The sequence below is a fragment of the Schistocerca piceifrons genome, chromosome 2, assembly GCF_021461385.2.
Source record: "Schistocerca piceifrons isolate TAMUIC-IGC-003096 chromosome 2, iqSchPice1.1, whole genome shotgun sequence".
In the NCBI taxonomy this organism is placed as follows: Eukaryota; Metazoa; Arthropoda; class Insecta; order Orthoptera; family Acrididae; genus Schistocerca; species Schistocerca piceifrons.
The window spans coordinates 232,237,249-232,262,219 of record NC_060139.1 but is presented as its reverse complement, the minus strand read 5'-3'; the positions used below and the strand labels follow the sequence as shown (position 1 = coordinate 232,262,219).

At 44.8% G+C, this 24,971-nt stretch overlaps 1 protein-coding gene across 1 annotated transcript in view; it reads left to right on the top strand.

Annotated features, from left to right (window-relative positions):
- Positions 1 to 671: 671 nt before the first annotated feature.
- The window catches only part of LOC124775079 (protein 5NUC-like), a 213,231-nt gene continuing 188,931 nt past the window's right edge, over positions 672 to 24,971 (top strand). Inside the window, exon 1 of the mRNA XM_047249885.1 lies at positions 672 to 1,072. Coding sequence (XP_047105841.1) covers positions 698 to 1,072 — 375 coding nt within the window. The 5' untranslated portion in view covers positions 672 to 697. The remainder of the gene's footprint in view (positions 1,073 to 24,971) is intronic.

The following is a 24,971-nucleotide window of genomic DNA, read 5'->3' as shown; positions in this document are numbered from 1 at the left end:
CACAGGGTTAAGGTAACCGTGATAGCGTTACGGAGATGTTTAGCAAACTCAAGTGGCAGACTCTGCAAGAGAGGCGCTCTGCATCGCGGTGTAGCTTGCTCGCCAGGTTTCGAGAGAGAACGTTTCTGGATGAGGTATCGAATATATTGCTTCCCCCTACTTATACCTCCCGAGGAGATCACGAATGTAAAATTAGAGAGATTCGAGCGCGCACGGAGGCTTTCAGACAGTCGTTCTTCCCGCGAACCATAAGCGACTGGAACAGAAAATGGAGGTAATGACAGTGGCACGTAAAGTGCCCTCCGCCACACACCGTTGGGTGGCTTGCGGAGTATAAATGTAGATGTAGAGAGGTGTTTCACTGTTCCTGCAGACAGCCGTGTCCGTCGAGGATGGCCTCACATAGCTGCCTACATTATTCATTGTACTGAAAACGTAAGAGAAACACTGAAATGACACCTGTCGATTGCGCACGGCCTTGACGTAAACCTAGCGGAAAAGAGATACTGAAGGTTTGGCTGCGAATTGTGACCGGTGCGCCCACGTCTGCAGCCGGGCGCTCGCGCTCTGCCAGTGCGGTAGGTCAGAGCAGCGGTGGGGGCAGAAATGAATGGCGCATGCGCAGTGGCGGCCGCGAGTTGCCTTGCGGGCGGCCTTGCGGAACGGGTGGGTCAGCCAGCCGGCAGTACCAGGAGCCATGCGTTCGCCGACAGCCGCCGTGGCCGCCGTCGCTCTGTGGCTGTGTCTGGCGGCTGCTGCTGCCGCCCCGGCCGGCGGCGGGGGCGACGTGTCGCTGACGCTGCTGCACACCAACGACATGCACGCGCGCTTCGAGCAGACGAGCCGGTCGAACGGCAAGTGCCGGCGCGGCGACGAGCGCCACTGCTACGGTGGGTTCGCGCGCGTCGCCCACGTGGTCCGCGGAGCTCGTCGCCGCGCCGCCGAGGACGCGACCGCGCCGCACGTGCTCTTCTTGGTAGCCGGCGACACCTACCAGGGCACCGTCTGGTTCACCGTGCACAAGTGGCGCATCGTCGCCGCCATGCTCAACCTGCTGCATCCCAATGCCTCTGTGAGTAAACGCTACACCGCCACCTCTCACACTTAAAAAAACAAAGAGATGCCAAGTATTGCAAACCATCCTCGGAGACGGAAGACTGTTGTGATCAGGCAGAAATCAAAAATGTAGACCCGCAGGGTTCAATTTTCGATCCACTTCTAATGATTTAAGTGGCACCATCTTAGGACACCTGTCACTCCGCTATAAACTGACAGTTATCATACCTCCGTCTACATACGCAGGGTTTTCGGGTATTCCCGTTACAAACTTCTAGGACTTGTGGAGGGGAGTGACTCCATAACGCTCTGAATAGTGATGAATGCTTGCGATAGATGTTGTTGTTGTTGTTGTTGTTGTGGTCTTCAGTCCTGAGACTGGTTTGATGCAGCTCTCCACGCTACTGTATCCTGTGCAAGCCTCTTTATCTCCCAGCACCTACTGCAACCTACATCCTTCTGAACCTGCTTAGTGTATTCATCTCTTGGTCTCTCTCTACGATTTTTACCCTCCACGCTGCCCTCCAGTACCAAATTGGTGATCCCTTGATGCCTCAGAACATGTCCTACCAACCGATCCCTTCTTCTAGTCAAGTTGTGCCACAGACTTCTCTTCTCCCCAATCCTATTCAATACTTCCTCATTAGTTATGTGATATACCCATCTTATCTTCAGCATTATTCTGTAGCACCACATTTCAAAAGCTTCTATTCTCTTCTTATCCAAACTATTTATCGCCCATGTTTCACTGCCATACATGGCTACACTCCATACAAATACTTTCAGAAATGGCTTCCTGACATTTAAATCTATACTCGATGTTAACAAATTCCTCTTCTTCAGGAACGCTTTCCTTGCCATTGCCAGTCTACAAAATGGCTCTGAGCACTATGGGACTTAACATCTGAGGACATCAGTCCCCTAGAACTTAGAACTACTTAAACCTAACTAACCTAAGGACATCACACACAGCCATGCCCGAGGCAGGATTCGAACTTGCGACCGTAGCGGTCGCGCGGTTCCAGACTGAAGCGCCTAGAACCGCTCGGCCACCAGCGGCCGGCGCCAGTCTACATTTTATATCCTCTCTACTTCCACCATCATCAGTTATTTTGCTCTCCAAATATCAAAACTCCTTTACTACTTTAAGTGTCTCATTTCCTAATCTAATTCCCTCAGCATCACCTGACTTAATTCGACTCCATTCCATTATCCTCGTTTTGCTTTTGTTGATGTTCATCTTATATCCTCCTTTCAAGACACTATCCATTCCGTTCAACTGCTCTTCCAAGTCCTTTGCCACCTCTGACAGAATTACAATGTCATCGGCGAACCTCAAAGTTCTTATTTCTTCTCCATGGATTTTAATACCTACTCCGAATTTTTCTTCTATTTCCTTCACTGCTTGCTCAATATACAGATTGAATAACATTGGGGAGAGGCTACAGCCCTGTCTCACTCCCTTCCCAACCACTGCGTCCTTTCATGCCCCTCGATTCTTATAACTGCCATCTGGTTTCTGTACAAATTGTAAATAGCCTTTCGCTCCCAGTACTTTGCCCCTGCCACCTTCAGAATTTGAGAGTATTCCAGTCAACATTGTCAAAAGCTTCCTCTAGGTCTACAAATGCTAGAAACGTAGGTTTGCCCTTCCTTAATCTAGCTTCTAAGATGAGGCGTAGGGTCAGTATTGCCTCACGTGTTCCAACATTTCTACGCAATCCAAACTGATCTTCCCCGAGGTCGGCTTCTACTAGTTTTTCCATTCTTCTATAAAGAATTCGCGTTAGTATTTTGCAGCTGCGACTTATTAAACTGATAGTTCGGTAATTTTCAATCTGTCAACACCTCCTTTATTTGGGATTGGAAATATTATATTCTTCTTGAAGTCTGAGGGTATTTCGCCTGTTTCATACATCTTGCTCACCAGATGGTAGAGTTTTGTCAGGCTTGGCTCTCCCAAGGCCGTCAGTAGTTCCAATGGACGTGTGCAATACACGGTTGTATGATCATATCAGTCCTTCACACTCCCAGCTAGGTTTGATACGCCCACATAAGGTACGCGATCTCCACACGATGTGCTTACTTCATCGATTTCTTAGTCACTGGTGCCCCCAATACTTATCTTCTCACATTAAACACCTATCATCATTCCACAACCGCAATACCGGATCGGATACGTCTAGCATCTTGGCTGTACCTTTGCATAACACAAAATCTTTCTGCGTGTCCTTCTCCATCTCAGCCACACGACTATGGAACGCGCTCCCCTGTGATCTGCGTCTTATCCAGAACCACTCAACATTCAAGAGGGAACTCAAAACTTACATATTAGGGACGGTATAGCCACCATTGTTGTGCCCCTCTCATCTCTTTCTTTCTCCTCTCCATCATAGCTTCGAATTTTACCATTCTATTTCTCTTCCTCTAACCTAGCTACCTCTTCTATATCTCTTTCACCCCATTCTATCGTCTCTGCTCGATGTGAATAACTCACAAGCTGCAAGAACATAATGAGAAAATTCCCAACTAGCAATAGGACTAAGATTCATAAAAGAAAAATATGTCTACTTTCATATATATAGTCATTACTATCATTATTATTATCCTTGATTGTTATAATTATTTTTTGATTGTCTTAATTATCCTTGTATTACTGTTATAATCTCTATTTTTTTCTTTAACATTAATACTGTATAACCTGGTATGTCCATAACGTTCTGTACAAAACGAAATTCGTTCTATCCGAGTATGCCTGGTTAGGTGTAAGAGAGGGCCTGAAGGCCCTAATCTTGCCTGGTAAAATAAATGCATAAATAAATAAATAAAAATATGTCGAGAAACGCCACCCAACGAAACAACAGAGTCAAAACTATAGGTGATGGCGCCTGTAAATGTGTATATATACAGGGCTTTTTCGTGATGATGCTACAAACTTTCGATGACGGAGAAGATTAAGATGTCAATTTGAAGTAAGAGCCCCTGTACCGAAAACGAACGACTCGAAAGTTATAATCTAGAGCCGCTCTGGTACCTCTGACAGTGGAATACATGTACCAGTACTGTTGTTGCTAAGATTGTAGGGTATGCAACTTAAAGAGAAAAAATGTCTAGTGAACATAGGTTCCAAACTGCATACCTTAAGAAAGTTGAGCACTTGTTCAATAGTGGAGATGCGTCTCACACCAGCGAAGAACAAGTGCTCATAGCTCTTAAGGCATTGCATTTTAGAACCCGTGTTTGCTAGACATTTTTTTATTGTTTTCCTACTCTACGATCTTACCAATAGCAGTACCAGTACATGTATTCCACCGTCAGAGATATCAGAACGGTTTCCGATTTCAACTTTCGAATTGTTCGTTTGCGGTAGAGGGACCCTTATCTCAAGTTGATACATTGTCCTTCTCCATCATTCTTGAAAGTTTCTAACACCATCACGAAATCAGCCGGTATGTACATACATTTACAGGCGCCGGCGCCTATGTGGCGTCGTTGGATGACGTTTGCGGACAAGTGTTCCTGTTCAAAATATTATGTACTCACTCTTCTCTACAAGCCCTAGAAGTTTGTAATGGGAATTTCCGAGCACCCTGTATATCCGCCAGCCACTTTACTGTGCGTAGCGGAGGGTAATTCGTACCAATATTAGCGATTCCCTGTCCTGTTCCATGCGCTTACTTACGAGGAAGAAAGATCTGTCTAGATGTACATCACTGCTCTTCAATTCACATCCAAAGCAGTTCGCAAGGGGTTCGCAGAACTACTTTCAGACTATACCTCGACAGATCCGCTCTCGAAAAGCGCTTGGAACACATGAATACCTAAATCTTTCCGTGCGAGTTCTAATTACTCTTATTTTACGTATTATGATGGTCTGTTCTGCCTAAGTAGATGCGAGTTAACTAAATATTTCTGCATTTGAAGAAAAAAAGATGGTGTCTGAAATTTTGTGAAAAGATCTCGCCACAACGAAAAACGCCGTTCTTTTAATGATTGATATCCCAATTCCCATATCATACCCGTTTCTGTTTCTCGATAGTAGAAACCGGACATGTTCGAGTATTACTCGCGCTCTGAGCAATCGGTAAATTATTAAATTTTATTAAATTTTAATTAAATGTGTAGGTTATAGTAATAATAAGTTTGTGTGGAACAATGGTCTGGTTCAAGTCTTTCTTTTGGACTCTAGTTCGCGACTTGCGTGCCCGTAACATACCTCAATTATCCAACTGAGCAAAGGCTATATACAGCTTAGTGTGGAATCCGAACCACGCGTTGGTTCTAGCGACTTCGCACATGGATAAGAGGTGAAGACTAGATTAAAACGAAGACCAGTCGGTGATGTGACCAAAACTCGATCCCGCGACCTCTCTGTTTCTAGGCACGCGCTTTACCGCTAGACTACCAGGCCCGGCATATCTACAGGTATCTCATCTACAGGTACTGCTGAGTGAGTTAGCGCCGCGCGGAGTGGCCGTTCGGTTTGAAGCGCCATGTCATGGTTTGCGCGGCCCCTCCCGCCAGAGGTTCGAGTCCTCTTTCGTTTTTACCGACTGAGGTTCGGAACCCTAAAAATACAATATTTTCGATGACCCCCGTCAGTCCTATCTGCTAAGAATCTCACACCCCACAGAATTTCTCTCGCAGAGGATGGACAAGCGTAGTGAAGGCAGTCTCTTTAGTGCGTTTGTGGCATCTTCTAAAAAATGGTTCAAATGGCTCTGAGCACTATGGGACTCAACTGCTGTGGTCATAAGTCCCCTAGAACTTAGAACTACTTAAACCTAACTAACCTAAGGACATCACACACATCCATGCCCGAGGCAGGATTCGAACCTGCGACCATAGCGGTCGTGCTGGCATCTTCTGTCCTGCCAATAAAATGCAGTCTTTGGTTCACCTTACCCATAAAACTGTCTATGTGATCGATTCAATTTAAGTTGTTCGTAATTGTAATCCCTAGGTATTAAGTTTAGATTTGTGTTATTTATGGTATGACCGAAATTTAACAAATTCCTTTTAATATTCATGTGTAAGACCTCACACTTTTTATTGCTCAGGATCAACTGCCACTTTCGCACCATACAGTTGTAGTCTCTAAGTCATTTTCTAATTCCTATCTATCTTATAATGATTTTACTGTACGGTAACTGTCAGCATCAGCGGCAAACAATCTAAGAGGGCTGTTCAGATTGTCTCCTGAGTCGTTTGTCTTGATTAATAAAAAGCACTCCATCTTCAGGCCACAAGTGGCCCATCGGGACCATCCGACCGCCGTGTCAGCCTCAGCTGAGGATGCGGATAGGAGGGGCGTGGGGTCAGCATACCGCTCTCCCGGTCGTTACGATGGTTTTCTTTGACCAGTCTTGATTAAGAGAAGAGGGCTTATAACGCTTCCGTGGGAAACACCACATATCACTTCTGTTCCTCTCCATGACGCCCCATCAATTACTACGAACTGTGACAGGATAACACGAATCCAGTCGCACAGCTGAAACGATGCTCCTTAGGCACGGAATTTGACTAGAGGAAAATGAGAAATATAGATTCGATTTGAGATCTCCTGACAACAGCACTCATCACTTCCCTCTCCTGAACGCCACGCCCGATGTGCTATAGTGGGACCACGATAGCCACACAGACGTCTTCGAATACAGCCCTTCTAAACTTACCCAACATATTTTCGCGAGAACTACGTCGTCATTCTTTCAAGGATTCCCATTTATGTTCCCCAAGCATGTGTGTTATACCATCATAAGGGCTACAGCGGAGGGACAGAAATATGCAAACACCAAAGGCAAAACACCTTATCATGTCTAATACAGTGTATGAAAACGGCTAGAATTCAAAACAACTTCTAGTTGTTTCAGAATGGATAAATACAAGTCCTGTAGGGTTTTAGAGGAAATCTTAAACCATTCTTCCTGCAAAATAGTGGCAAGTTCACGTGACGATGATGGTGGTGGATTAATGATCACGCACCGTTCTCTCCAAAGTAGACATCGACGCAATTGAGAGTCGGGCTGCCCGATTTGTTACTGATAGGTTCGAACAACACATAAGTGTTACGGACAAGCTTTGGGAACGCAGACGGGATTCCCTAGAGGGAAGGAGAAGTTCTTTTCGCGGAACACTACCGAGAAAATTTAGAGAATCGGCATCTGAAGCTGACTGCAGAACTATTCTACTGCCCAATTATTTATTTGTAATTTCTGCTATCAGTCACTTTTATTTGTTTTATGTTTAATCTATTATAATACAACGCGTTTCGAACATGTTCTGCTCATCATCAGGCGTTTATACATAAAGAGAAATGTTTGCTTAAAAATAAATTGTCTTAAACTAAATTAACCTAGAACAAAATTTTCTAGGTTCATTTAGTTTAAGACAATTTATTTTTAAGCAACATTTCTCTGTATGTATGTGTGTATAAACGCCTGATGATGAACAGAAGATGTTCGAAATGCGTAGTATTATGTTAGATTAAACAAAAAACAAGTAAAAGTGACTAGTAGCAGAAATTAGAAATAAATACTTATCCCACACAGTCACGGTTCACAAACGTAGCCATTATGGCCGAAAATATATATTCTACTGCTGCCGACACACATTTAGCGTAATGTCTACGAGAAATTAGGGCTCAAATGGTGGAATATAGAAATTCGTTATTTCCCCGCTCTATTTGCGAGTGGAATAGGAAAAGAAATGACTAGTATTGGTACGGGGTACCGTCCGCCACGCACCGACTGGTGGGCTGCGGTGCATCCGCGTAAATGTGGACCACAAAGGCTCATTAATATTGAGATCTGATGAGTGAGGTGGTCAGGGAAGTTGCGAAAATTCATTCTCGTGCTCACAAAACCAGTCCTGGACGATTCAACCTGTGTGAACAGGGGCCCTGTCGTTTTGGAATACAGCTTCACCATTGGATGCGATCAACCGAAAATAGTCACACACTCCTTGGCGGTAATACAACCTTGCACAGTAACAATGTGGCCAAAATCATCAACCAGACCCCTGAAATGCTTGACTCTTAGGATGTACACTGGCCCAGATTTTGAAAACTTTGTGAAACAAGTCTCATCCGACCAAATGACTACTTTCGATTACTCCATGTCCAGGTTTTACGGTTTTGGCACCACGTTTTCCTGTTACGAGCGTTTGCATCACTGTTGAGTGGTTTTGGAATTTCAGCTCGCCCTGCTTACAGAACTCCCTCCATGTTTTTTATTTCTTTATTTATTTTTTTGAGCTGTCAGGGTTCTAGAGTGCGACGTTCAGTTCTGCAGTGCTTTTGTAGCTGTCGTCCTCATATTTTTCGTTACTATATTCTCCAATGAACGTCCGTCACGTTCACTCAACATACACACTCCGTGTTGTAACTCAGCGGAAGACTTCTTTCCGCTTTTGTGTGTGCGGTATAACTCTTCGATCGTTGCCTCTTGAAATACCAAACACTTTGGCTAACTTGCTAACGGAAGCACCCGTCCTACAAGCGCCAACAATCTGTCCTCTACTCGAATTCACTGCTTAAGACTTAACGCACTCGCGACTACACAGAACAATGTTCTGAATACGACAGACGCTTATAGCTTATTTGCCGTTTGCGGTCAAATACAATGGCGCAACCTGCGGCCTTGGCTTGCATCTGTATTTATGAGTTACGATTTTCATGCTTTTGTGCCACCGCTGTATCTTGTCCTATTACAATCATAGCTACGCGCCTTGAATTCATTCTTTGGACAATCTACCAGAACTGGTCGCACTAGACTCTTGTTCGAATCTTCGTTTACAGTTGCTCCGTACTTCCCCAAAACCCTTTCAATAAATCAAAGCGATCCAGTCACGTTCCCTTCTATACGTGATTGGCCTATTTCATATCGCTTCTTAGCACGACATGTACAGTGTGAGATGCTCAAGAAGTTCATCGCTAATCTTGGAATCATATACTATCAGATTCATCGTCACAAGTATTATCTTGCAGTTATCAACGTTAGAGCTGTCATACGTTACGTGAAGCGCGAAGTTTCTCCAAATCCTTCTTCTTTTTCTTACGATCAGCCAATGACGCTACTTGCCACTAGACATCAGTATCGACAGCGGACATTCTTTTAGTAGTGGGCATTTTTCGTACCGATATTCCATTATTAGCAGTCCTCAAGACAAAAAAATAAAGGTATGAGAACCTGCATTACCTCGTTGTCTTGCATTTAAGAGAGGCCCCGCGTTTGTCGATGTAATATACCTGTGTAAAAAGGGGCAGCAAACAAGGTATTACTGAGACAAAACACGAATATAAAAATACCTCTCATAACTTCAGTTTCTTTTGCCTACAAGGCATGGATACTACTAAGCGCCTGAAGATGTGAATGACCCACTTAACGTACATCAAGCAGAGTCGGCTCTTTTAACGAATGAAATAAATGCTACAGTTGGTCCCTTTAAAAGGACAACAACACAAGAAATTTTTCAAATGATTTGTGATTCTCTGCCAATGGACCCTCCCTGTTCTCTATGTACAGGGTGTTTCAAAAATGACCGGTATATTTGAAACGGCAATAAAAACTAAACGAGCAGCGATAGAAATACACCGTTTGTTGCAATATGCTTGGGACAACAGTACATTTTCAGGCAGACAAACTTTCGAAATTACAGTAGTTACAATTTTCAACAACAGATGGCGCTGCAAGTGATGTGAAAGATATAGAAGACAACGCAGTCTGTGGGTGCGCCATTCTGTACGTCGTCTTTCTGCTGTAAGCGGGTGCTGTTCACAACGTGCAAGTGTGCTGTGGACAACATGGTTTATTCCTTAGAACAGAGGATTTTTCTGGTGTTGGAATTCCACCGCCTAGAACACAGTGTTGTTGCAACAAGACGAAGTTTTCAACGGAGGTTTAATGTAACCAAAGGACCGAAAAGCGATACAATAAAGGATCTGTTTGAAAAATTTCAACGGACTGGGAACGTGACGGATGAACGTGCTGGAAAGGTAGGGCGACCGCGTACGGCAACCACAGAGGGCAACGCGCAGCTAGTGCATCAGGCGATCCAACAGCGGCCTCGGGTTTCCGTTCGCCGTGTTGCAGCTGCGGTCCAAATGACGCCAACGTCCACGTATCGTCTCATGCGCCAGAGTTTACACCTCTATCCAAACAAAATTCAAACGCGGCAACCCCTCAGCGCCGCTACCATTGCTGCACGAGAGACATTCGCTAACGATATAGTGCACAGGATTGATGACGGCGATATGCATGTGGGCAGGATTTGGTTTACTGACGAAGCTTATTTTTACCTGGACGGCTTCGTCAATAAACAAAACTGGCGCATATGGGGAACCGAAAAGCCCCATGTTGCAGTCCCATCGTCCCTGCATCCTCAAAAAGTACTGGTCTGGGCCGCCATTTCTTCCAAAGGAATCATTGGCCCATTTTTCAGATCCGAAACGATTACTGCATCTCGCTATCTGGACATTCTTCGTGAATTTGTGGCGGTACAAACTGCCTTAGACGACACTGCGAACACCTCGTGGTTTATGCAAGATGGTGCCCGGCCACATCGCACGGCCGACGTCTTTAATTTCCTGAATGAATATTTCGATGATCGTGTGATTGCTTTGGGCTATCCGAAACATACAGGAGGCGGCGTGGATTGGCCTCCCCATTCGCCAGACATGAACCCCTGTGACTTCTTTCTGTGGGGACACGTGAAAGACCAGGTGTACCGCCAGAATCCAGAAACAATTGAACAGCTGAAGCAGTACATCTCATCTGCATGTGAAGCGATTCCGCCAGACACGTTGTCAAAGATTTCGGGTAATTTCATTCAGAGACTACGCCATATTATTGCTACGCATGGTGGATATGTGGAAAATATCGTACTATAGAGTTTGCCAGACCGCAGCGCCATCTGTTGTTGACAATTGTAACTACTGTAATTTCAAAAATTTGTCTGCCTGAAAATGTACTGTTGTCCCAAGCATATTGCAACAAACGGTGTATTTCTATCGCTGCTCGTTTAGTTTGTATTGCCGTTTCAAATATACCGGTCATTTTTGAAACACCCTGTAGTTGCCTGCAAAAAATAGATACGTATCATTTGCGATTACGTAAAGTACGTACATCCACATGTTCATTACGCAAACCAGGATACAGTGAAGGGTGGAACGCACTTTGTATCAATATTTCTGCCGTTTTCCACTCACGTATGGACCTAGAGGGACACGATTGTCTCTATGCATCGTCTCACACACACACACTAATCTCTCTTATCTTACCCTCATAATCCCTAAGCGAGAATTACAATGGGCGACGAAGAATAGTTGCACAATCTTCCTTGAATACAGTTTCCCTAAATTTGGTTATCACGGTTCGCCGGCCGCTGTGGCCGAGCAGTTCTAGGCGCTTCAGCCCGGAATCGGGCTGCTGCTACGGTCGCAGGTTCGAATCCTGCCTCGGGCATGGATGCGTGTAATGTCCTTAGGTTAGTTAGGTTCAAGTAGTTCTAAGTCTAGGGGACTGATGACCTCAGACTTTAAGTCCCATAGTGCTTAGAGCCATTTGAACCATTTTTTGATCAGAGTTCCACGGAAAGAGTCACCTTTCTTGCAAAGATACCCGTTTATATCCTCCGAGCAACTATATGACACTTTCGTACTGTTCACATGTTTCGAACCTAGCAACTGTCTCTGAATTCGTGTACGCTGATATGCCAACCTGATGGAGGCTTCGTACAGTGGAACATTACTAGAATTGGTTGCACTAGTGTCTCGCATTTGGGTTTCTTTACAATTGCGCACGTTTACCCAGAATGCTCCCAACAAATTCAAGTCTTCCATTTGTCACCCATATTGCTGACTTAACGGTTTGATCCAGTTTATATAGCTTCGCAGCATAAATCACATAAAACTAATCGCAGAAAGGGCAAATGCCTCACTGGGAGTCACGGAAAGACTACTCTGGAAGTGTAGTCCACGCACGAAGGAGGTCCCTGACAAAACGCTCGTTCGACCGTGATATGGAATATTGATCGGTATTCTGGGACGTATACCACTTAGTATTGATAGAGGCAATAAAGAAAATCCATACAACAGTAGCACGTTCCGTCACAGGTTCCTTTACTAATAGACAGAGCGTCATCCAACTCCACTGACAGACACTGTAAGAGAAACATTATGCATTACGATGTGCTTTACTGCTAAAATTCCGGCAGAGTACTTGGTGATTATAATTAAAGTGCAGCTACTCGTGGAGGTTCAGTTTGGGCTGTAATTAACGTCTGCCGGTGAAACTTGGCAGATACGCTAATGCGGAACCGATATAAGCTGGAAAAAAATTAGTTCCAAATTTGGCCACCAGGGGCACGTCTGGCGCTGCCATGCTGTTTCAATGACAGTATGACATCCCCGCTGACATTTGACAAAAAATAATGTGAGTGAACAGTATGGCAATCGAGAAGAAAGGGCGTGCGCTGTTAATGAAACTGTTACGTGAACGCCGACAATTATACAGCGTTGCATTGAGAGAGTAGGTCTGAAGAGTAGTCCGATGTCAGTCAATCGTTTAAAGAAGATGATGAAACGCGGGTGAGCTTGGAGTGGCTCCTGGAAGAGGAAGGCGTCCTATCCCAATCGAAGTTACTAACGAGGTTTCTGTTACTGTAACTGACCATGCAGCACGTGTCCCGGGTAACGCTAGTGCTTGTGCAGTGTCACGAGAATTGTCCATTCCGTGGTCAACAGTACGGGAAGTTTTGCTGTCTACTTTATAGCGGTACCCATACAAGATCCAGAGGGTGGAGCTACTGAATCGTCTCCTCGGTGTTCGTCGCAAATCGAAGTCGACGACGTATGGCCGGGCATTTTTATACTACGGAGTGCAGTAAATACACAGTACTGCCGAATTGGAGATACTGTTAAAGAGCGTGTTGTGCACGGAGAGCCACTGCACTCGCCATGTGTAACTGTGTGGTGCGGATTCACAATAACCTTTATTCTCTGTACCGTGACGTCTGCACGTTATCGAGACCATCTTGTACCGCATGTGAATCCTGCTCTGAAAGAGCATAACTCTGTAGAAACCACTGATTTCATGCAAGATGGGGCATCACTTCATGTCGCTCAGCCAGTGACACATTTGCTTAATGACACTTTACACAAACTTGTCATATCCAGACGTTTCCCAGATGTGTGGCCTGCAAGGTCACTGATCTGAATCCAGATGACTATTGTCTCTGGGGATATCAAAATAACGCGTTTACTAGGGACAGACACGTTCGGTCTCTACCTGTGATGAAGGACGGTGTACAGGATCACGTTGCTCAGATTCCACCGGAACTGCTGCGAGCAGCTGTTGATCACGTCTTACTACAGATGTTGGCATCTCGTCGGTGTCTCTGGTCCGCGTATTGAACAAACTGTGTAAGCGGTGGTTAGCAATAAAATCAGCATTATGCCATTCTCACTTCTTTGACCCTTCCTGTCCATCGCCCGTTCCCAGTCCTTTATGTATGGACACATGTCTTGTTCCGGCATAACGACAAGCGCCGGCACGAAGATCAAGAATGATACAGCAGAGAGGGCTGTGAGACGGCGTCAGCCAATAGCACGCTGACTAGGACGTCACCAAGACAGGGGCGGCATCTACAAGAAAAGAATAAAAGCGACGCGCCGGCTAGTTACGGCTGGACAGTAGAAGATGCGCAACAGTAGTAGACCCGGAAAGTAGAAGACGCACACTAGAAGAGCCGCAGTGATATTAACGATAGCAGTGGCTTATGAACTTGCGTGATTAGCTTGCATGGAAATTGTATCTAGCAAAGGACGCCTATTATTTGCATGTCGCCAATTGCTTCCGACCCATCATTTAGAAACGAAAGTTAAGTGTTGTCAGTTCAATGACGGCAATGAACTCCATTAATATGTTTTGGTTGATGTTGTGTAGTTATCCGAGAAAACAGCTTCCTAGGCACCCTATAAGAGATGAGTGGGCAGGATTCCACTTGTCTCTATGTCTTTGCTGCATTCGCAGCACCAGGTTTACACCTGGTGGCCAAAATTGTAACTACTTTTTTTCCAGCGTAAATCGATTCGGCATTAACGCATTAGAATATCTACCAAGTTTCGCTGTCATGCGATAGTTACAGCCCACACTGGACTTCTGTGGTAGCTGAACTTTAATATTTCTAGAAGAGGCTACCTACAGTGCCTCCTCCAACGTATACCTCTTGTAGAGACCATGAAGGTACAATTGAAGAGTCTAGAGACATGCCAGCTGTCGTTTTTTCACCACCGCACTCGAAACTGGCACAGGAAAGGGAGAAAGTATTTACCTTATCTTCCGAGAATGTGCAAACTACCTTCTATCAAACCTCTGCAGCTTTAATAGACTTGTCATTGTAAAAAAAATAGGCCTTCCGCTGTAAAAGCAAACTCCGTCCTGGGGTGCAACGAGCAAATGTTCAATCGTCTGAGAAAATTTTATATGCCACCTTGGCGTCAACGTCATCAGGCTTTTGAGTGGAAGATCCAGGCCATTACACCTGAACAAATTATACTGGGTGTTTCAGTAATAAGTACAGAATTCTTGTTGGATGATAGGTTGGATACAGGTAATGATTTTAAGTATACGAACGTGGGGTCTCCGATTCATACTTAGTGCGCTAGCCAAGAGCAAAGCGCATATGCTTTGCCTGGACGAAACATCACTGTACACACTGTACACTGTGATTACGGCAGTAAATACTCGCCATTGACTTGATGGCGTAACTCAAGTGGTCGAACTACGGAACGGTGGACATTAGGTAATGTAATTACAATGAAATGAATACCCTTAGCTGCATACAGGCGTTGACGTAAGTCAACGGGGACAGTTGAAAGTGTGTGCCCCGATCGGGACTCGAAGCCGGGATCTCCTGCTTACATGGCAGACGCTCTATCCATCTGAACCACCGAGGACACAGAGGATAGTGCGACTGCAGGGACTTATCTCTGGCACGCCTCCCGTGAGACCCACATTCGCAGCTTATTGTCCTGCACTATATTCGTAGTGTCCCTGCCCATTACACTCATTACTCGCGGCTTTACTGCCGATTCCCGTAAGAGTTCGGGCACTGTTTGTGCATCCGCACAGAAGAAGAAGATGGTCAAATGGCCGGTGAGTCTTAACTACATATATATGTATATGAAGATGGTACCTGTTCTGTCAGACATACTGGTTTCTGTAACAGACATAAAAGGGGGCGTGGAGTATACATGATTGTAACTTTAAAATTTGGCATATGTAGGACATTTTTCATTTGAAACCCTATAATGTATATATCAGTGTAATCAGGAAAGACTAGTCTATAGAATTTAATAAAGTCATAAAAAATTTCGATTTTTACACCATTTATAAGTACCCTGTATCCTTAAACCGAAATTGTCCGAAAAAAATGTTGCATTACGTACCCAACGCCCCTCGTAAATTAACCATTCTAGAGTTTGTTAATGTAGCTCATATTAACCTCAAACATTATCCGAGAGTTTCACTTGATATATAGTCGCGTATGCGAGAAGGGGGCGTGGATGTAAAACGATGTTTTCTGGAAGCGATTAGAGGCTAGTATCAGATCTTGTCAATAACTTTCGGCGTCAAACTAGTCAAGATCTGCTGGTGTCCGGGAATGCAGGCCCATATTAACCAACTGCCGAGCGAACACTGAGAAGGCAACTGCATGCAGTGCACATTTGGAGTCGGGTATATCATAGAAAACATTGCTCATAGCGGACATAAAGCTGCAACAACTTCAGTGAGGAAAAAACGATGCGTAAACTGGGAAGAAGCTGACTGGAGCTATGAAGTGCTATCCGATGAGCCACGATTGTGCCGTTATTGAAATGATGCGAGATGTCGAACGTACCTGCAACCTAATGAGGCCTTTAGCATGCAGCGCGCAGATGGTACAGACCAGGCCGGAATGGTTCTGCAATGTTTAGGCAACGTTTTTGGTACCATGACTTGGGCCCACTCAAATGCACCCTTAAAAAGACATACGTGTGGAAGGAGATCAGTGTCACCGTAGTGTTGACCGGCGAGGGTACCGTTTTCAAAGATTTGGGGTCAGTACACACACGCAACATTGCGCCTCCCCACAACATAAAACCCGGACCACCAAAATGATCATGTTCGATAATTTACCTGCATGTTTTATGTACCCTCATATGTCAAAAAGTGGGAATATGTAACAGAGCATCAATTTTAGAAGCAGTGAACATAAGGTTTGTCGAGACGTCGCCCTAAAAGCCGAAGGAGAAAAAATTACTAGTTGAAAGTATTAGATGGTAATGACGGTGTTACTATATGCACCAAACTAAGCTGTTTGACAGTTGCTAGGCTACATGTGACACTTGCTAAGGAACAACTGACACTTGCTAAGGCACAGCATCCAATCTCTGCGGAACACCCGATCGATGATTGTAAAGGGAAATGTAGAGGGCGGCACGTGTTAACGAAGTGAAACCTGTGCAAGACCTCTCTGTATGCATTCGTAAATTCATGAAGTTGCTCGAAGCGGGTCAAAGTGTCAGTACTGTAGTTGTATCCAAAAGAGACATCTCGCAATTAAAAAATGCCTCCGAAGGTGAAAATGCTGTGCGAAAGCATACCAGTAGTCGTAGACTAACTACCACATGACACGAGGATGGATACGTAGCCCCCCTAGTGGAGATAAGTAAAAGTCATCTCACTCCTCGCCAGATCGCTGAAGACCTTTAAACTGGTACCGGTACATGTGTCTCTGCCAGAACCATTTCGTGGCGATTAAATGAGGCTGTTTTGTATGCTCGGAAGCCTGGTAAATGCATCCCACTTCAGCAAAGCCATCGTCGTGAAAGAGTTCGGTGATGATGGGAGCATGTTGGTTGGAATCAGCAATAGTGGTCCAGAGTGATGTTCTCCGACCAATCCCGCTTCACTGTGACAAGTGATTCTGGCCAACATTTAGAGTGAAGAGAGAGGCGAACACATTACCACAGAATGTTCATGAACGTCATCGGTGTGGCCTCGGCGTTATGGTGTGGGCAGACATTGTGCACAATGGCGGAACACAGCAATCGTTACAGTACAGTAATATTGTAGGAAGATTATTCTTGGTCACGTCAGTCTGTTTATGGACGACAGTACTCGGCCACACATGACCGCTGAGGTCTCAGACACACAGGAAAGTGAAAATATTGAACGTATAGACCGGCCTGTGAACTCTCCGGACCTAAATCCCTGAGAGCATGCCTTGGATGCTCTTGGCAGACTTCTTTCTCAAGGAACACCCCCTCTCCGAACCGTGCAAGAACTGGAAACCACCTTGAGAGATGAGTAGGACAACATCCCTTCAGGACCCCTCAAAAGTTTCGTAGCCAGCATGAATATCAGGTGCAAAATGTGCATTAGTGCCCGAGGAGGGCATATTCCTTGCTGAGAGTCCGATATCGATCTTATATACTGGGAGCGTGACATTTACCAGACACGAACGTCATTTATGTCTGTTTCCTGCTGTCCATGGGGTGAAATCGGAACAATTTTTGATATAAATACACAACTCCACTCGTATTACGTGTATACTTTGTTTCATGTCGTCCATCGTTGTCTATGATTATTCCTGTCCAATAATATCTCTGTTCGCTAGCAACTGTCATGTAGTGTAGAATTCTATTAATCTACTTATTCAGTCACTTATGTCAAATCTTTAACTATGGCGCTGGTATTGAAAACTGGCACCCGATGATTCACATAACCGCTTCACTAAAAAATTAATTCCTTTTAGACTTAGAAAACATGTTCCCCATACTAAAGCTTTCAAAGTCAGCTCTAGTCAGGTATACTTTCTATACCTGGTCCACGACACTACGACTAGTGAGAGACTTGAAACGGCATTGATAGAGCGCTGAGTTACCGGTGGAAAGTAGCGCTCCGAGAACCGTCTTCACAGCAAGAGCTGAGCCGGTGGATCAAGATCCTTGAATTCGTCCGCACATTTGGATGTAGAATTCCTTATAAGACTACAAAAGGCTGCGCAAATGCCGCCTATTCGCTGCACCAACATCATCGTTTGTGCTTCAGTACAGAGAGACTTTTTGTTGTTGACATTGAGAGCTGGATTCTATTTCTTGTTGCTTTATCTGTAACGAGTCTTAGTTCACTTGGAGAAATACAAGTCAAGTAAATCTTCTGTTTGCTGTGTTACTTGTTTACTAATCATTTCTGCTCCTGTCCAGCTTCCTACGACAACAGTTGTTGCACTACTCTATAGACCACCTTTCCTTACTGTTGTGTAGGACGTCGTACTTTACTTTAATTAATGTTGTACATTATAACCTCACCGAGCAATCAAAGAAACGGCAGTTATTGCCATACGAAAGTAGTGTTCCGCGAAAAGAACGTTGTCGTCCTTTCAAGGATTTCAACTTCAGTTCACGAAACATCTCCTTAATAATCACATTCTGATCGAACCTCTCGGTAGCAAATCTAGCAGCGCGCCTCTGAATTGCGTCGATGTCTACCTTTAATCCTACCTGGTGTCCATCCCTAAAGCTGGAACAGATTTCGAGAACGGATAGTACTAGTGTTCTGTCCCCTCCTTTGCAGATGAATCACACTTTCCTACAATTCTCCCAATAAACCGGAGTCGACCATTCGCCTTCCATACCACTATTCTCACATGCCCGTTCCATTTCCTATCGCTTTGTGTCGTTATGTCACGATACTCATATTTAATCGACGTGACTGTCCCAAGCAGCACATTGCTAATACTGTATTCGAACATTGTTTTTCATACTCATCTCCATTAATTTACATTTTTCTACATTTAGAGCAAGCTATCACCAATCATATGAACTGTACGTTCGGTTAAAGTCATTCAACGACACCTTTCCATGCACCACAGTATCATCAGCAAATAGTTGCAAATTACTGCTCACCCAGGTCGTCAGATCGGTTACGTTTATAGAGAATGAGAAAGGACTATCACACTCCCTTGGGGCAAGCTTGTCTCTGATGTCATGTCCTCACATAGTGATTAACTTTTTGCCCGGAGTTCTTATGTAGAAGAAGTTTAGGCTTCTATATAACTCTGGATAGTACTGCATGGCAAAGCACTTGGATCTGTATCTAATCTGGGAGAGGCAATCAGATGCTGTTTATGCGTCGTTGCACGTATTCTGATGTCTGCGTATTGTGTTCTTGATGACTAACTGAAGGTGAGAAGAGGAGGGAGAACGGAGAGGAGACGACTCAAGAATTCGCAGTTCAAAAACATCACATACAGTCTGACATTTCTATCAGATCAGCAATCGTCAGTCCAGTGAATAGGTTCTTCCTCGTTCACAATCTGTAGCTCAGCGTTTTCAACTGAACGGGCGAAAGGCGAATATGTTTCCCCACTGCCTCAAGACACCTACTGCCCCACAAGCTTGGAAAAAAAAAACCACTTGGGTCCTCGCAGCGAATGTAAATCTGAACAGACGCAGTCGTGACTAAATTAACAGTTCGATGAAGGCTGTTCTATCTGGGTCATGGACAAAACCCTTACGACATCTCAGCTGCTAGAAGCTGTAATTTAGATCATCACTTTCAGCTGCAAACGTTATAACAGTTCCTATACAAGGACGGGATTTTGGTGAAATATGAAACGTACTTGCCGTAACTACTATGTGTGTAAGTGTGTCACCAATACACATTGAATGTACAGGTAGGAAGGAAAGAAGATAAAGGTTTAACGTCGAAGCACCATCAAGGTCATTATGTAGATACGTCGACCAGAGGGGTTTTGTGCAATAAACATGTGACGCTTACTGACTCCGTTTTGGAATAGCGCACATCAGCAGTATAATCTTACGACCAGCACATTGGATTCGTAACGTTCATAACATTCAACTTCTTTTGGCGAGGAAAGCAATTGCTATGCTAAGTATATCGCTAATTTCATTTTTGATTCCTTATTACTTTATATCGATAGCATGTGCTCACTAGACTATTGTCCTGAAAATTTCCAACATCTAGCACCATTTTACATGATCGACAACTTTTTCTAGATCACAATGCCGGCCGCGGTGGCCTAGCGGTTCAGGCGCTCAGTCCGGAACCGCGCGACTGCTACGGTCGCAGGTTCGAATCCTGCCTCGGGCATGGATGTGTGTGATGTCCTTAGGTTAGTTAGGTTTAAGTAGTTCTATGTTGTAGGGGACTGATGACCACAGATGTTAAGTCCCATAGTGCTCAGAGCCATTTGAACCATCACAAACCCTAAAAATGTGTCTTGATTTTTCTTACGTCTTGCTGTCACGATCGAGCGCAGCGTGAAACTGGTCTCTGGAGCCTTGAGCTGTCCTACGGCCAGTCCGTCTGCTTAGCTGAGTGGGAACGTGTTTGCCTACCATGCAGTGGGGCCCGGGTTCTATTCTCGGCCGGGTTGGAGATTTTCTCCGCACGTGGACTGAGTGTTGTGCTGTAATCATCATCGCTGAAGCGCAAGTCGCCCATTGTGGCGTCAACTGAAATAAGACATGCACCAGGTGACCGCACTTCCTCGTAGGGCCTACCGGCCATCAATGCCACACGATCATTTAATTTCCTAAAGTCAAACTGATCTCAGAGTCAAAGCCTCCCTGTCTATTTTGTGTATTATTCGTGTTAACAACTTGATTGCATGAGCTGTTGCGCTGACTGTGCGATAGTCTTCGCACTTACCTGCTTTGTTATCTTTAGGATCCTATGGATGACATTTTTCCGATATTCTCGTAGACTCATAGGTTGTACAAACCAGCTTGGATAGGCGTCTGGTTGACACTTTCCTCAATGATTTTAGAAATTCTATGTTTATCTATGCCTTCAGCGTCATTTGATCGTATGTCTTCCAAAGCTCTGTTAAATCCTGAGTGTAATACTGGATCTCCCATGTTTTCCATATCGACTCCCATTTCCACTTTTATCACATCGTCAGACATTTCCTCCATTTCAATGTACGAACTCTTCCCACTTACTGCTCTCTTCTGTGGATTTAACAGTGGAATTTTCTTGCATTCTTAATGTTACGCCATTGCTTTTAATTTCACTGAAGATATTTCGCCTTTGCTACCCTGCAGTTCACATTTATTTCATTATTCACTTACATTGCTGTATTCCTGTCCTTCCGTGAACGTTTTTTTACTTCTCAGTTTCTTTGATCAGTTGAAGTATTTCTCCTGATGCTTAGGGTTTCTTTGCAGATAACTTCCTTGTAGCTAATTTCTCTGTCCAATTCTGTGACAGCATTTTTCAGATATGTCCACTGCTCATCTGAACTGCCTGTTGTGAATTTCCTGATGCCTTCCGGACGATTCTCTTAAACTTCAACCTAATGTTCGCTACTGAATTGTGATCTGTATCTATATCTCCTTTGGGTATATCTTACACTAATCGCTATGTCACCTATCAACTCTAGACGAATCCTACAGACGTTACAACATTTACTGCTGCTGTCGTTATTACTCTGTATTCGTCTGACCTGACCTTCACTTAACTGTCCTTCCCCTCCTCCTGTCTACTATAACTAGACTGATTCTACGATTTTTCCTTTCGTGATGTTGTAGCTAGCTCCCCTACCATATTCACACTTCTGATGTCCCACTCTCCAATTCGTAGAATGGGTTGTTTTGGGGAAGGAGACCAGACAGCGAGGTCATCGGTCTCATCGAATTAGGGAAGAATGGGGAAGGAAGTCGGCCGCGCCCTTTTCAAAGGAACCATCCCGGCATTTGCCTGGAGAGATATAGGGAAATCACGGAAAACCTAAATCAGGATGGGCGGACGCGGGATTGAACCGTCGTCCTCCCGAATGCGAGTCCAGTGTCTAACCACTGCGCCACCTCGCTCGGTCAACTCGTAGAATGTTACCCTTTTCTTGGTTATTCAATTTTTTTCTCGTGGTCACCGCCCTTGGCAGTCTGCTCTAGAGAGCCGAATGAGGGATTAATCTGGTATCTTTTCCCAGTGGAAAGGTATGATACTTTTTCAATTACAGGCCAGATGCACATTAGGTGTCTTTAATGGAGTGGTTTCCATTACCTTCTGCATCCTAATGTCGTTGATAATTGCTGATTTTTCGCCTTTTTGGGGCAAGAGGGTGCCCCAAACCTATGTCTGATCTTTGACCCTTTTCGATAAGGTCATTGCCAGAAGTAGAATGTCTTCTTATGCCCCTATCTTCGGCCGGCATTGCTGATAATCTTTATTAAAAGTTTAAACAGTGGAACGGTCGACACTGAGGCCCAGGACGTTTTGATTATTAGCAAGAGGCACTAACCCTGGACCATGGTGTCAGGAGCCTTGAAGACAACAATTGTAGACTATTATACGAGATGATTTTTTCCACAATGTGAAAACTCTAGAGACTGATCGAGGAGAGGAAACGGAAATGCCGGCCGAAGTGGCCGTGCGGTTAACGGCGCTGCAGTCTGGAACCGCAAGACCGCTACGGTCGCAGGTTCGAATCCTGCCTCGGGCATGGATGTTTGTGATGTCCTTAGGTTAGTTAGGTTTAACTAGTTCTCAGTTCTAGGGGACTAATGACCTCAGCAGTTGAGTCCCATAGTGCTCAGAGCCATTTGAACCATTTTTGAAACGGAAATGCATGGTTTCCATGTTAGAGACCATTTTTTGAATCGTACATTGTTACAGAGATTGGGGTCCAATACGCGCTGTGTCATGCAGTCACAGTTACAGTATGTGCTGAAAATGATTTCCATGTGCCTCAACGCGCCGTAGCATCTTCCGTCTAACACATCCACGTCGGCCAGACTGTATCGGAACAGTGCCAAAAGCAGCATGAATACGCTGCTCCTGTTTCTCTACATCTGGAAGGGATCTGCATACACGATACTTTTGAGATGCCGCCATAACCAGAAATCGCGCGGGTTGAGATCCAATGAACGAACAGGCCACGCAACTGCACCCTCTCGTCCGATCCACTGACCAGAGAAGACGCAATTGGGATGCGTCCAGACGTTAGCAGCGATGGTGGCTGGAAGACCATTATCTAGCAGCCGTTCCGGCTGCACCGATGTGACGATTCGCTGTCACCATACCATGGGGGTCCTGCACACTATCTCACAGATGACTGTTAAGGAAGCTGAAGATACCACTCTGCCGGCCGAAGTGGCCGTGCGGTAATAGGCGCTGCAGTCTGGAACCGCGAGACCGCTACGGTCGCAGGTTCGAATCCTGCCTCGGGCATGGATGTGTGTGATGACCTTAGGTTAGTTAGGTTTAACTAGTTCTAAGTTCTAGGGGACTAATGACCTCAGCAGTTGAGTCCCATAGTGCTCAGAGCCATTTGAACCATTTTTGAAGATACCACTCTGCGTAAAGGTGGCCCCATCTGTGAGTGGGATGGATGAAGCAAATCCCGGAATCGTGGTTGCCTGGCGAAGAAACAGTGACATAACTGCTCCCGATGTGGAAAGTCTGATGCGAGTAAGCTCCGCACACGATGTAAGTGATACGGGTAGTAACAATTGTTCTGGAGAATCTTCCACACGGTCGTCTGAGTTACCCTGCACTGGAGGGCAAACTGCCTGGTACAGACACGATGGTCGCCTTACACAGTGTTAATCATATTTTCCTCCATGTCTGGTGCCCGAACAGTTCAGGTACATTCTTCATGATTTCCTGCTTCCTGAAACGACCCTGTCTCAAAAGGCCAAACCCTGTTGCAGACATTGAAAGCAGCGGTTGTTGTCGGCAGGGACAGGTCTCCTGATACAACCTTGCTCCCCGTCGCCCATTGCCATTTGCGCTTCCGTAAGTGTACACCATGTTGGCAAGCTCGAATAATACGGAACCATTGTATACAACTCTGTATCTCATCCACTACAGTGTGAATCAGCAAGAGAAATGAATAGGACGCAATATTACCATCTACTATGGCGGGATAGGGCACTAGGGCATGACGTACGAGGAACAGTACCACCTCCTAGGAGGAAACCATACATACTGCGATTGTGGCTGCATAATACAGTGCGTATTACACCGCAGTGTCTGTAACAATGTGTGGTTGAATAAATGGTCTCTAGCATGGAAACCATGCATTTCCGGACATACGTTCATTAGACCTTTTTTGTTCTGTAACCTCTCATCGATCAATCCCTAAAGTTTGTACACGGTGGGAAAAATCACCCTTTATATGTATGGTGTAAAAAGTATTCCATATTTTATGATGTGTCATTATGGAGCAAAACAAGACAAAAGATCTATTAAACATGGGCTTTAAAATGTGTGACTTACGAGCTATAAGCACTTTTATCTTCGCTACTGTGAAACACGTCTCTTCTACTGTACAAGTGTTCGTAACTCTTAAGGTATGCATTTTAGAGCCGATGCTTATTAAACTTTTTTTGCTTCGAATGATCATTCCTGTCATATCGTTGAATAATGAACGTAAACGCAGTGTTAACAAACGAATCGTAACCGTAGTAACATTGTGTTGACAGGATAAATACATTTTCAAAAGATAGGTCGGTCGGCCGATATATCGAATCGTGTGTGAGGCCCTTAAAATGTCAGCGAGGTATTCAGTGAACGCATTGATTGACAGCAGCAGACGTCGCGTATTTGCTGGCTGGGCGGCATAACGTTGCTAAGCGACGGCAGTGTCAACGATGATTGTTGATGGCGCAGACAGGCCAGCGAGCACTCGTCGAGAAAGTTGTTGTTCTCTATTACCACGCGACCGCCGTGGCGATCGGCTGCAGAGCGTAGCTGGGAAACAACTTTAGATGTGGCAAGAAAGTAATTTGCCTTAATGTCGCAAAACGTTCGACGCATACGATAATTGTGAGATATTTTTGGATTCTGATGATGATGATGATAATGATTATAATAATTAAGGTAAAACTTAGTCAGTCATCG